Below are 12,649 nucleotides of genomic sequence, written 5' to 3'. Positions count from 1 at the left end.
TTACTAAATAAATACAGCTGTCATTCCAATTATAATAGGAGAACATCAATAAAACATCACACACACTTAGGAGAACCCATTAATTCTTCAAATATCTCTTAAAATGGTAGAAAATGCACACTGGCAATGACTTTTGCACCAATAGATCACAGAAAGTGGCTGAAAGAAGAAATAGCATTACCGAAAATGCAATCATGACATAAGATAAACATTTTAAAATTTTAATTAATGTACATTGTACACACACGCGCTTTTCAAGCACCACCAAGTCCATCTGTTTCGACACTAACTGCACAGAGCTTGTTTTATCTTTACTCTAAACGGTGCTGCTCAAAATTTCCACAGGAGTGCAAAATGTGTTTGACAGCATTATTAGATTATGACTCAAGTTATTTTTTTTGTTTGTTAAATTGGTTAAAGTGGGTGTACCCGACACTCCTCCCAGCAGCAGGAGGGTGAAAAAAAAAACACAAAAGGAAAAGAAGAGTCCAAGGTTGACTGGAGAGGACGACTTCCTCTGAGATATGACTTTGTCAGCCTTGCTTTCCTTTCAGGGATACAGTAAAACCTTCCCAAACACTGAGAGCCAAGTAAACCAGGGGGGCAGACCAAAGACTTGCCATGCACTCGCCCCACTCTGACTCATGCTTAGCAGCCAACACCCACCAAACACACAGTGCAAGCTCAGTCCCTATGCCAGGTTTTGTCACCGGGCAGAGGGCTGCTTGGCTACAGTAAAAGCAATGACGTGATGCCCCCCTCTTCCTCTACGCACCACCAGCCTGTGCAGCAACAGTAGGGGTAAAAATATCCCAACCAGCGCCTTCAGACACCCAGCTCATAAATTAACGCTAAAAAGTCCTGCAGACAACAACAGCAGGCCAGCCACTGAGAGATTTAAACCACTCGGGTTGCCACCGGCCGCCGCGCCGGGATCGGCTTACCAAAGACTTTACTAAATTTACCCGGTAGAAGTTGAAGAATAAGAATGAACTCTATATCACTTTCATTGAAGTTACTACATAAATATAGTAAACTATTTTTACACTAGCTTAAATATGCCTTTCATGCTGTTTGGACAAATGACAGGCATTTGCCAATTTCCTTGACCAATCGGGAAAACTGAAAATCAACTGACTGATTAGTAATACATTTTATTTATAGAGCGCTTTTCAAAACCTCAAAGACGCTTTACAAGGTAAAAGCAAAAAAATACAAGTGTACAAAATAGCAAAATAACAGCAGAAAGCATAAACCATAAAGCAGAGTTCAAAGTGCATACACAAGACAAGATTAAGAGATTGCAATGCGATTTATTACTAAATATGTACGTTTTAAAGAGTTCTGTTAAAAGCAGTGTGGAACAAGTGTGTTTTTAAGTTTTTAAGTTAGTCTTGGAAGCGGTAAGGTCAGCAGTGTCACGGATGTGCGGCGGAAGTGAGTTCCAAAGGGAGGGGCCGGCAACAGAGAAGGCTCTGTCCCCCCCAGGTTCCCAGGGATGGAACAAGCTCTAAAATTTTCTCAACTCACATGTCCATGCTGGTCTTTACATTTCTGCATGGTGGGGCGGAGCGAACGCATTAATTATATGACATGTCTTTGAGCAAGCCTGCCATGGGTTTTGACTTTTTGGGGTCTTTATATTGACTTTAATAAAATGGGATGCTATCATTTATAACTGGCGAGAAAATCTGTAGCTTTAGGTGACACACTTATATATGATGCCTTGTTGGTCTTAACAGCAAATGAGTTGAGACTATATCAACAGCGCCTCTGCTGATTACAGACAAGTAGTGCACTCCGTTTTGCGCAACTGTCCAAAGACACGACAGCATCCAATCAATTAATCAACAATCAATTCATTCCAGACCAAGGACAGAATTCTTAACCATCACTAAATGCATTATATGACCATCCTACATAAATTAAAAACATGTCCAAAACTGTGCAGTCTGACAAGCAGAAGTGAATAACATTACAAACAAGCCCTTTTTGGCAAATCCTGCTAACAATCAAACAAACAAACAAAACCTCCTTGAAGGTGCTTGAAACTGCTCGATTCCAAAAGAAATTCTGCCTAACAATTTGTGCCCAACTAGAGTTCTGTTTCCAATTTGCCAAGGTTATGCAAAAAAACAAAAAAAACAAAGCATACTAAAGGCTCTTATCTTATTAGGGCTTGCCAGTAATGAAGCTCAATCTTCCATCACTGTCAAGAAGAGACACAATGTTCCAAGCAAACTGCTTGACTGGGTCAAATGAAAAACAACAATAGAAGACAAGAGTGATGAGCTTCTCCAAAGAAACTCCACTCCGTAATGGATGGACAGGGATTAGAGTCGTTAAGACCTCCTCCATCTGTAATTCACCGTCATCCTGCCGTCATCTTTGAATCACTGATCCATTTTGCGAGTGTGCAAGACCTTGCTAAAAGCATCGCTGTTGCACCCATTTATGTTTCAAGTGGAGGAGAGGGGGGGGGGGGGGGGGGGGATTGGGGGAGCATTCAGAGAGAAGACAAGTTAACAGCTCGCGACGCTGTTTCAAAGCACTCTCTGTCCTGTAACAACCACCTAGCTAGTTCCTAATGCAGGGGGAATAGGACACGCTGATCAAATAAGATTTTAATGAACATCAGCAGCCGGAGCCTGAGGAATAGGCTGCGATGGCATAAAGCTACCGACATCGAGGTTGGCTTGGATTTACATCATCAAAAGCCTAACATACACACCAAAATTGTTTTTGCCAGTCTATTGTCACACAGACCAGAAAAGGCTGCAAAAACCACCACGAGAAATGTGTATACCATGATCACATACTCATAACATTGGTGCAATTGTCACACATTTTGGGCTTTTTTCCAGGAGTGGTAACTATTTCACAGCAAAAAACACACCACATGACGTTATAGAGCTTTAGCACCACAAATGCTTAGTTATGTCGTATTTTTTACTATTTTTTACTCGTTCCTCTCAGCAAAAATATACCTTCATTGTTACTCATTTGCTCAAAAGTTACATTCCTGATCCAAAATTGACTAAATAACAAAAATCGGTGTTCATCTTTGCATTAAGAATGGGCAATTTAAACGACATACAACAGAAACTATAGAAATTTGGCCTCCGATAGAGATTGTAATTCTATCAAGATAATGCATGTTGATGACACAACGTAGTCATGTCCTGCAAAATTGACAGCGACAAGCCGCAACAAGTTGTCAATGTAAAGTACCGCTGTAGCTAGCGCCGCTAAAGTATGCGCAGAGCCGCTCCTCTAAGTCACTGATCCTTGCCTCCATGGTGGCAAATAAACTATTTCTTGCAAGAATCATTAATCATTAAAAAGAGGACGAGGAATCATTAAGCTGAGACAGAAGCCATTCTAACTGCTAAGCTAGCTTGAATGTAAAGTGGCGTACACAAAAGAATAAGTTCTTAGCAGACTTCAACAGAATTCTGGCTGGCGCCACGATGTACACATCCGGAAACTGGAAATGATGCAAAACTTTACCGCATATGCAAGCAGCCAAATGAGGAGCCTTTGTAACCTGTTTTGAAATGGTTATAATTTATAAGCCAAGGAATATACTGTGACATACTGTGCAGTCGTCCCTCGCTACACTGCGATTCGAACATCGCTCCCTCACGCCGTCAGTGATTTAAAAAAATTATTAATTAATAAATGACCGTAGATTGCAGTTGGCTATAGTCTATTATTGGTCAAAAAATATTAAAAGACCAGTTATATGTAGTACTATGTATGTAGTATGTAGTACATGATATATAACATTACCTTCACACTGCATGGAGTCGGCCATGGCATGTCTGACATGGCAGTGAAAAAAAGTTCTCCTACCATACCATGTGGAAGTGGTACGTTTTTGTTCTTACTTTGTCCTTCTTCCCCACTCCGTCTGAAACGCTTTCTTAAGTTTAGAATAAATAAATTGGAGGCTAATTAGTTAGCTCGGTAGCATGCTATGCTAGCAGCGACGGTCTCTCATGTCCGTGCAGTGATTTCATAGCCTGCGCAATGTGGCGTAAACAAAGAATACTGGCGTGTAAAGGTGACTACATGGGTGTTATTTCATGTCTACAAAAACTGTGTCTAACTACAAAAATATTCAGTTTATTAATACTGAAGCCTACTTCGCGGAAATTCACTTATAGTAGTCGGATCCAATTAATTGTGATAAACGAGGGACTGTATATCGCTATTGCAAGAGGCTGCAATATATCCCAATGTAGATTTGAGGCAATATCGCCCATCCCAACTTTGCATGTTTTCAAAAAGTAAATGGTGGAGGGGTGGTCTAAAGCGGATGTTTCGACAGACAGTTCTAGCGGCAAACAGCGCTATAAAACATGTTTTCATTGGTTGTTTACAAACAACCCCGAACACAATGCTGGGGTTTTTTTAAATCATGTTGCAATATCCATGAAATAACTGGTAGCTTTCGATAAAAAGTATTTCTTAGCTGTTTGATGACTCTGCTTCATTGATCCCCACCATCTTAAAACATAACATAGCATCAGCATGCCCACTTTGTCACTGTTTGAGCAAGTCTGTGTTGCCAGGTCACTGGTGAGTGTGAGAGCGACAGGAAGAAAAGCTCTATGACTCCCTTGGGAAGAACTCGTTTGAAGCCACCTGTTTGCATGTACCTGTACAACCTGTATCATGACCCCGACTACAAGAGGACATGTCTTTTTCACACTTTAAGGCAAAAAGTACTATCTGCATTCATGTCAATATGGTAGTACTGCTGCATTCCAGACAGCTTGGAAGTTTTCAGCTTAAGTTTGTCATATGCAGGTTAACACAAGGCCAAGAAATGTAATGAATTGCTTAGAAGAGAACCAACTATCCCACCTGGAACGTGTGAGGTCTGACCTCAAACCATTGAAGTCAAACATAAATAAAAAACATGGCAACTGACCCTCATGAAGAAGTTGGTTTGGAAGTCGACGCTACCCCAACTCCTGTGGGCAGTATTATTCTGCTCAATGCAACACTGGCATGGAAACAGGATTTCAGAACAGCACCAAATATTAAGGTAATACTTCTCTAATCATTCATGGAAATGTTATCAAATCTAGTATTTTAGTGCATATGTGGTTAGCGTCATCGGCACAACAGAGTACAATGATTTTACCTATGTTGACTGGTGTTCAAATGCAGTTTTTCTAGTCATTGTGTGAGAAATTTGACAACGCAATTTTCTGGAATTCAGCATAATCCACCGAAAAAAAAAGAATTGGTATGAAAATGGTCCTTCTCTGAGGGCTTTCCTTCAGGAGCCTCTTGGTGAGAGTGAGAGTAAATAAGATGTCGTCAATAATAGACAGTGAATGTTCTGAAGAGCTCTACACACACACACACACACACACACACACACACACACCAGCTCTGACTGATTCCTATCCTGCAGACAGGCCTGCCAAGCGCCAGCCTTTTTGCACACGCTCAGATTCACTGTCCTGACTAATCGCTTGTGATAGGGGCCTTTGCCATAATTACCCAGGGCCTTATCACAAACTTATGCGATGCATTTTTCATGTCCTGGCTGCTGGCGCTGCCTTCACTGTCCATGCTGGCAGTCAATCTATGAGAGGAGGGGTGAGGGGAGGAAGGAAAAAAAGACTGATCCCACACAAATTCACACACTCTAGTTCAAATAGGGAGAAATGGGTGAGAGCGGGGTGAAGGGCCAGTGAGGAGACAGGGTGGAAAAAAATAAAAATGGGAGGAGGAAGGGTGTGGGGGTGGGGTGGAGGGGCAACATTGGGTGGAAGGTGCTGGGTGAACATGAAGGGGGAGGGAGATAGATAGTGAGGACAGAAAGGAGAGCGAGAGAGAGAGCGAGCACATTTTTTTACATAATGCATGAACATGGGGCAGGAGTAGGAGGGCAGCACAGGATCAAATAAATAGGAGAAGTGAAGCCTTGATGATGTGGCATAAGTGCAACACAAAGGCCGCCGGGGGGAGACTTATTCACTGTCCTTTTGTCTAACACACTCACCGTGACCTAAATTTAAAAAAAAAAAGTTTCAACCCAATGCTATTTGAGGGAAAACACTATAGGGTGGTCTAGCCTAGATAATGCCATGTTATGTTAATGAGCAAGTGGGCTTCTAATATTCATCAAGTTGAAATCCAGCTAGGGCCATGTTAAATGCCACAGGGAGAGGGGGGCACGCACACACACACACTCACACAACAGTGCCATTGTCTTAGTGTGTTGTGATAGGTCAACTGGCTCCAATATACACTGGCTGTTGACACGCACACTGGGCCCAATATTCGATCCGGTTCCGCCTTCCCTTGCGCGTGCATGTCAAAATTTGTAGCTATTGCACGATTTCTAGAGTTGACCGTTAAAAACAACAAGGTCACTATCATCCAACATTACCATTTATGTCGTCAATATACAAAGTGTACGTGGCAGTATGTGTAAGTATTGCACATCTAACTGCTCCAAAACCGCTAGCCCAAAGATGTTGCTAACAACTAAACTTGCTAATTTGCTAGTTAATAGCACACCAAAATGGGAGTAATAAAGAGTGCCACTTGTTTTATCATATTATTTGTCCTCCCAGCAAAGCACCCAGCTCACGGCGGCTAAAGCGTCAGGCTAACTACTACTCGCTAAAAGTTGAACAACACGCAATAAAAAGGTGGCGAAGGAGAAAAGCTTCCCGTACTAGCAGCACCGTTTTTTGAGGGGGGGCTTTTTTGTTGTTATTTCTCCGCATCCACGCCGTGTCGTCGCCCCGCCGGTCGCCCCAGTTGCAGTGACCGATCGATGTGGAATTGAACAAAGAGGATCAATTTCTGATCAGCGAGAGAGCCACTTTCATCAATGTGAGGGGGAGTTCTCGGCTTCTCTTCCCCCAATAAACAGAATGAGACGACGGCGGCGGCGGAACACAAAAAGCACACAAACGTAAAGCCACCGAGCGAGAGCCCCGGCAAAGCGAAGCCAAGCGAGCCGAAGAGAGCTCGGAACTGACCTGTAGTTGTTGTAAGTCAAAGCGCTTCCAATATTGAAACATCGATCCTGCATTGGCCGCCATCTTGAGACATATTGAGACAGGAATGAGATGCTGATAGAGCGCGCGGGGGTTGGAGTTCAGTGGAGTGGAGCGGAAAGATGGAACACCCGGACTGGATTTCAAACTCGCCTCGTTCTGGAGCACAAGATCTGTACGGAACGGAGTCACTCTGGGAGTGTGTCGCTTTAATAACGCCATTATAATTGCTTAAATAGCATTTTTTTTATCAACACGCGAAATTCACAGGTAAATACCAAATTCTGTTTTTATTTCACCTGAATAAATGTAGTTGTTATTCACCGGTTTGTAGAAAGATGGTAGAAAAATAAAGCCAAAGGGGCGATTCAGCCGACCAGAAGTGTATGTTAAAAAAGATAAAAAAGCATCACTCATATAAACGTAATATGATAATGATTTAGTCATTATATATTAATGTTGTTGTTGTTGTGCCATTCGTTTCAATTAATATAGAATGAATATGTGTGTGTGTGTGTGTGTGTGTGTGTGGGTGGGGGGGGTGGGTGGGGGGGGGGGGGGGGGGGGGGGCTTTTATTAAGTATTACTAAGTATTCAATAGTTTGACAGCCAGGGAGAATAAACTGTTTTTGTGTCTGGTTGTTGGCGAACAGTGCTCTATATCGCCTACCGGAGGGGAGGAATTGGAACAGTTTGTGGACGGGGTGTGAGCGGTCCGCAGAGATGTTGCCGGCCCTCTTCTTGGCTCTGGACCGGTACAGTTCCTCTATAAAGGGCAGGCTGGTCCTGATGTTTTTTTCTGTGGACCTGATTGTCCATTGCAGTCTGCTCTTGTCCAGTTTGGTAACAGAGCCAAAACAAAATGTGATGGAGGTGCAAAGTACAGACTGTATTATTGCATTGTAGAAAGTTGTTAGCAGTTCCATAGGCAGGTTGAACTTCTTGAGCAGTCTCAAGAAGTGCATCATCTGCTGCGCCCTTTTCCGAATCTTGTGTATGTGGGAGGACCACTTCAAGTGCCGGGAGACGGTGGAGCCCAGGAACCTGAAGGAGTCCACGGTAGACTCAGTGTTGTTTAGGATTCGTCTATAAGCAGATTCGTCACCGTCACTTCTGAAGGAGGACGTCCAGGACTGTAGTGTTGAAGGCAGAACTAACATCCATAAACAGGATCCTGGCATATGCCCCTGCAGAGTCAAGGTCTTTCAAGATGTTCACTGCATCCTCAACACACCTGTTTGGCCGGTAAGCAAACTGCAGGGGATCCAGTAGTGGGCCTGTAATACCTTTCAGGTGGACCAACACCAGTCACTTGAGAAATGTCATGGCCACAGACATCAGTGCCACCAGTCTGTCATCATTCAATCCTGTGATGGAGGATTTATCTCTGTTCCTTAAGTTAGCCTAAAACGGCAACACTGTTATTTGTTCCAAATGACAAAAAAAGTCTCAATAAAAAACAATGAAAATGCCAATGTTTATCAAATTTATGTTACAATTGACTATTGGCTTTCATTTTGTTCCAACTTTTAATGTTTATATTTTTCCACCAGATGGGACTACTTTTGCCCATTGAATGCATGCAGCGAAATTTCAGACCTTTTGCTGTGCGATTGGCTGGCGACCAGCCCAGGGTGTACCCCGCCTGTCGCCCGAAGTCAGCTGGGATAGGCTCCAGCATACCCCCGCGAGCCTAATGAGGAGAAGCGGTATAGAAAATGGATGGACGGATGCATGCTGTGCTGTACAAGGGTGCCTTGATTCTGAAATGATGAGTGTGTGTGTCTATTCACTTTGGAAAATGGTGTGTATGTAAAAAAAAAAAAAAAAGAAGAAGGGTGTGTGTTCTGTTTGTTCTGTTTTGTTTTTGTATTCAAAACAGGTATGGAGTAGTGACATGCCATCAACAGAGGCAGGTGAGGCCTGCCATGATGAAAAATACAAAAACAAATAATAACAAAGTAAATATTATTTGTCCATTGAAGTGTATTACAAATGTATTTTCTGTATGATTCCAATCGTTTTGAAGATTTTCTCAAGTAAATATCGCAGAATTTGCAGATTTCCTGATCAAATACAGGGAAGAAACCTATGGTGAGGCCACCACAAGCTTGGCTTCTCAGCTTAGCACGCAAGCTCCACCTACGGTCTGAGTGCACGCTGAGTCGGCTCATGGCATTGTTTGTTAGCGTGTCGGCAATAATATAATGTTGCAGACACATTTACTATACACCATGACTCTCTACAGCCTGTGTAATGTTTTTAATGTAAGTGCGACGTCATTATTCTTGCTAATCAGATCATAAAACACATTGAAATGTCGTACGGGAGGCACTTGCAGTACTGCTGCATCCTGAAGGGGTGGGGGTGTGCACGAGCTGGAAGGTGCTTGTCACTGACGTCCTTCCACAGAGGAAAAGCCAGCGTTTTTTTGTTTGTTTTTTTTCTTTCTACTCGCACTGGCCTGGTAGAGAATCAAATGCATGAAATATATTTTTATATCGAATGAACGAATTAATGAATTTGACTGCTAAGATGGAGTATTATATACCCAAGCTCACCAGGAAGTGATCAGATTTTTACAACAAAGTATCAGAACTTTTCCTGGAGAAGAAAGGGCTGCATGTACTTCATACACAAATAAAAGGTAAGAACACAAAGTGTTTTCAGTTTATAAAAAATAACAATAAACGGGTCTAAGAAGTATCTGAAAAAATTTAAAAAAATATATATATATATATATATTAGTAGCTTATACAGTTTATGAGAAGCTGCCATTTTTTATTATTAGGGACAAATGAGTGAGGAGATTAAAGGGGTTATAATTATTTAAAATGTAGTCAAATGAGTGAACTGGAACACAGTATCTTAAGCATTCACCCCTCCCTCAATTCAAAACATCATAATTACATTTGCAAATCAAATATTTACCATCTAACTTACACAAATAGGTTCAGCAGATGAAACCAGAATAAGCCACGACCACAGGGTGGTGTTAGTTAAGGTAATAATATGGAGCTGTTGTTGCACTGACCTTGAGCCACACAGTTGACCCCCCGGCTGTGCTTTCAGGCGTCACTCCCGCTGACCGCGTCCTCGCTGTGTAGCCTCTCAGGGATACATAAAGAATTTTTAATGACACGATGCATATTTTTGTGTTGAATCTGTGCTGCATTATGTACCTACTTCATGCAGGCTTTCGGCCTCTGATACATACATACTATATCAAAATACACAGAGTCAGTGTATAGTTGCTCTGCTTTATCATCACAACACATCTGCTGTTCATATTGTTTTCTTTTTTCAGCAGAAGCAAGTTGTTGGCGTGTCAACGGCGCTGTGAGGTCTGTGGGTGAAATTACTTTTTTTTTTTAACTCACACAGAGCTCACAGTCTCACTATCAACTCAATCTTGAACAAAAATATACGATAGCTTTATTTTTGTTTCCTCCTACATGAGAATGTGCCCTTTCGCTGCACCTGTGGACATTTGTGCTGTTGCTTGTTTATGCCCGCTTTAGTGTGAATGGCGCTCATTGCGACGATAACTGACAGAGCCAAAATAGCTTTGCCTTATTTTAGACTTCATTTAAAAACATAATTTGACCATCGCACCCAATGTGCTTTATTTTCCATTGAGCTGCCCCTCAGAGTATATCTAATACGAGCAGCCTCAATTATGACGATAATAATAGTAGCAGAACTATTGCTTGTGTCGCTGTTTCCTTGTGATTAGGCTATGTGGCTCTTCAAAAGGCTTAACATGTGTAATGAATGCACCACTGGCAAGCGCAACGTTTACACAGCAGTTTCAAAATGTTGTGGGTGTGAACTGATCAATGTTGTCTGCGCTTCTCCTCGTCTCCGCGCTACATGACAACCTGCATGACTCCTGATGCTAACCTATCATTAGGCCAAACCAGAAATACAGGTCCTGGATAATCCACACTGTGTATTATTATCTCGTGTGCTGTGGGCATATGTCTCTGTGTGTTTGTGTGTATGTACTGTACTTATTACTGCAGTTGGATACTCTTTTCTCATACTGAAAGCATAAAAAGTGCCATTCCCTGAATACATCAAAAACATACCCGTTCAAGCAACAGTTAATTGCAAATGAGGACGGGTTTGATTTAAATATGACCTTTAAACAAAATAGCTCATATAACTCACTGAATGCCCCTCCAGTTGTACAATTTTTCCCGTACTAGCAGCTCTACCAAAGGGGGGGGGGGCTCTAACAAAGGGAAACTGTGATGATGACCATAGATTGTGATATAGCGGTACAATATAGGGTAGTGACTAACCACTGGCTGCTCAGTACAATATGGCTAAGTTGACAATAAGCAGACACAACAATATGATAACGACAAAAGACCAAGAACAGGGGTCCGAAAACCAGTCAGTATCTGCTGTGACCACCATTTGCCTCGAATACCACATAGACCGATCCAGAGCATCCCAAACATGCTCAATGGGTGACATGTCGGGTGAGTATGCAAGTTTTCAGCTTCCAGGAATTGTGCACAGATCCTTGCAACATGGGGCCGTGCATTACCATGCTGCAACATGAGGTGATACTCGTGGATGAATGACACAACAATGGGCTTCAGGCTCTCGTCAGAGTACCTCTGTGAATTCAAAATACCATCAATAAAATGCACACATTTATTGTTTTTCCCCATACAGTACTGCAGATAACTTCCTTTTACACTTGTATCGCCGTTACTTGAAATATCAGCACTCCTTAGATTCCATAACGTTTTTTTTGGCAGCGCGCTAGCGACTATACATACTGGTACTACTACTGTTGCCCATAAATGCTCCAGTCAATGCCTCGATTAAATTTACCGCAGTTTCCTGTAGTTGTTGCCGGGTGTGTGGTCTACAAAATCAAATAACGGATGGGGTCTATAAATAGGTAAAAAAAAAAACATTGGCATTAACAGCTGTGGCTATAGGAGACCTCTACAAGATGCAGTAGCTGAATTTGAAGTATCAGGAGTGGTCAGCCTCCCAGGGAAAGTCTATTCCAGGGTGCCCGGGAAAAGGGTACGACCTTTAGTTGAACCTCGGCTGCAGGAGGTGAAACGTGGTTTTGGTCATGGTCACTGGACCAGCTCTACACCCTTGCAAGGGTACTGGAGGGTACATGGGAGTTGCCCAATTGGTCTACATATGCTTTGTGGACTTGGAAAAGGCATCCGACCGTGTCCCTCGCCTTGTCCTGTGGGGGGGATTTGGTGGCACGCTACTACGTGCCATTCAGTCCTTGTACAACCGGAGCAGGAGCCTGGTTCGCATTGCCAGCAGTAAGTCAAGCCTGTCGGCAAGGCTGCCCTTTGTCGCCCGTTCTGTTCATCATTTTCATGGGCAGAATTTCTAGGCGCAGCCAAGGCGTGGAGGGAGTCCAGTTTGGGGGCCTTAGGATCTCGTCTCTGCTATTCACAGACGGCGTGGTCCTGATGGCCTCGACGGGCTTTGGCTCTCAGTGTTTACTGGAGTGTGGAGCTTGTGGGATGAGACTCAGCACCTCCAAATCCGAGGCCATGGTTCTCAGTCGGAAAAGGGTGGATTGCACCCTTCGGGTCAGGAGTCAGGTCTTGCCCCAGGTG

At 42.9% G+C, this 12,649-nt stretch overlaps 1 protein-coding gene across 5 annotated transcripts in view; it reads right to left on the bottom strand.

Annotated features, from left to right (window-relative positions):
• The window catches only part of cux1b (cut-like homeobox 1b), an 87,447-nt gene extending 80,292 nt beyond the window's left edge, over positions 1-7,155 (bottom strand). For all 5 annotated transcript variants that reach the window (XM_054795262.1, XM_054795261.1, XM_054795259.1 and 2 more), the window contains exon 1: positions 7,017-7,155. In XM_054795262.1, coding sequence (XP_054651237.1) covers positions 7,017-7,079 — 63 coding nt within the window. In that variant the 5' untranslated portion in view covers positions 7,080-7,155. The remainder of the gene's footprint in view (positions 1-7,016) is intronic.
• Between the last annotated feature and the right edge of the window lie 5,494 nt (positions 7,156-12,649).

This window comes from Dunckerocampus dactyliophorus, chromosome 12, assembly GCF_027744805.1.
Source record: "Dunckerocampus dactyliophorus isolate RoL2022-P2 chromosome 12, RoL_Ddac_1.1, whole genome shotgun sequence".
NCBI classification, from domain to species: Eukaryota; Metazoa; Chordata; class Actinopteri; order Syngnathiformes; family Syngnathidae; genus Dunckerocampus; species Dunckerocampus dactyliophorus.
This window is presented reverse-complemented; position numbering and strand designations above follow the sequence as displayed.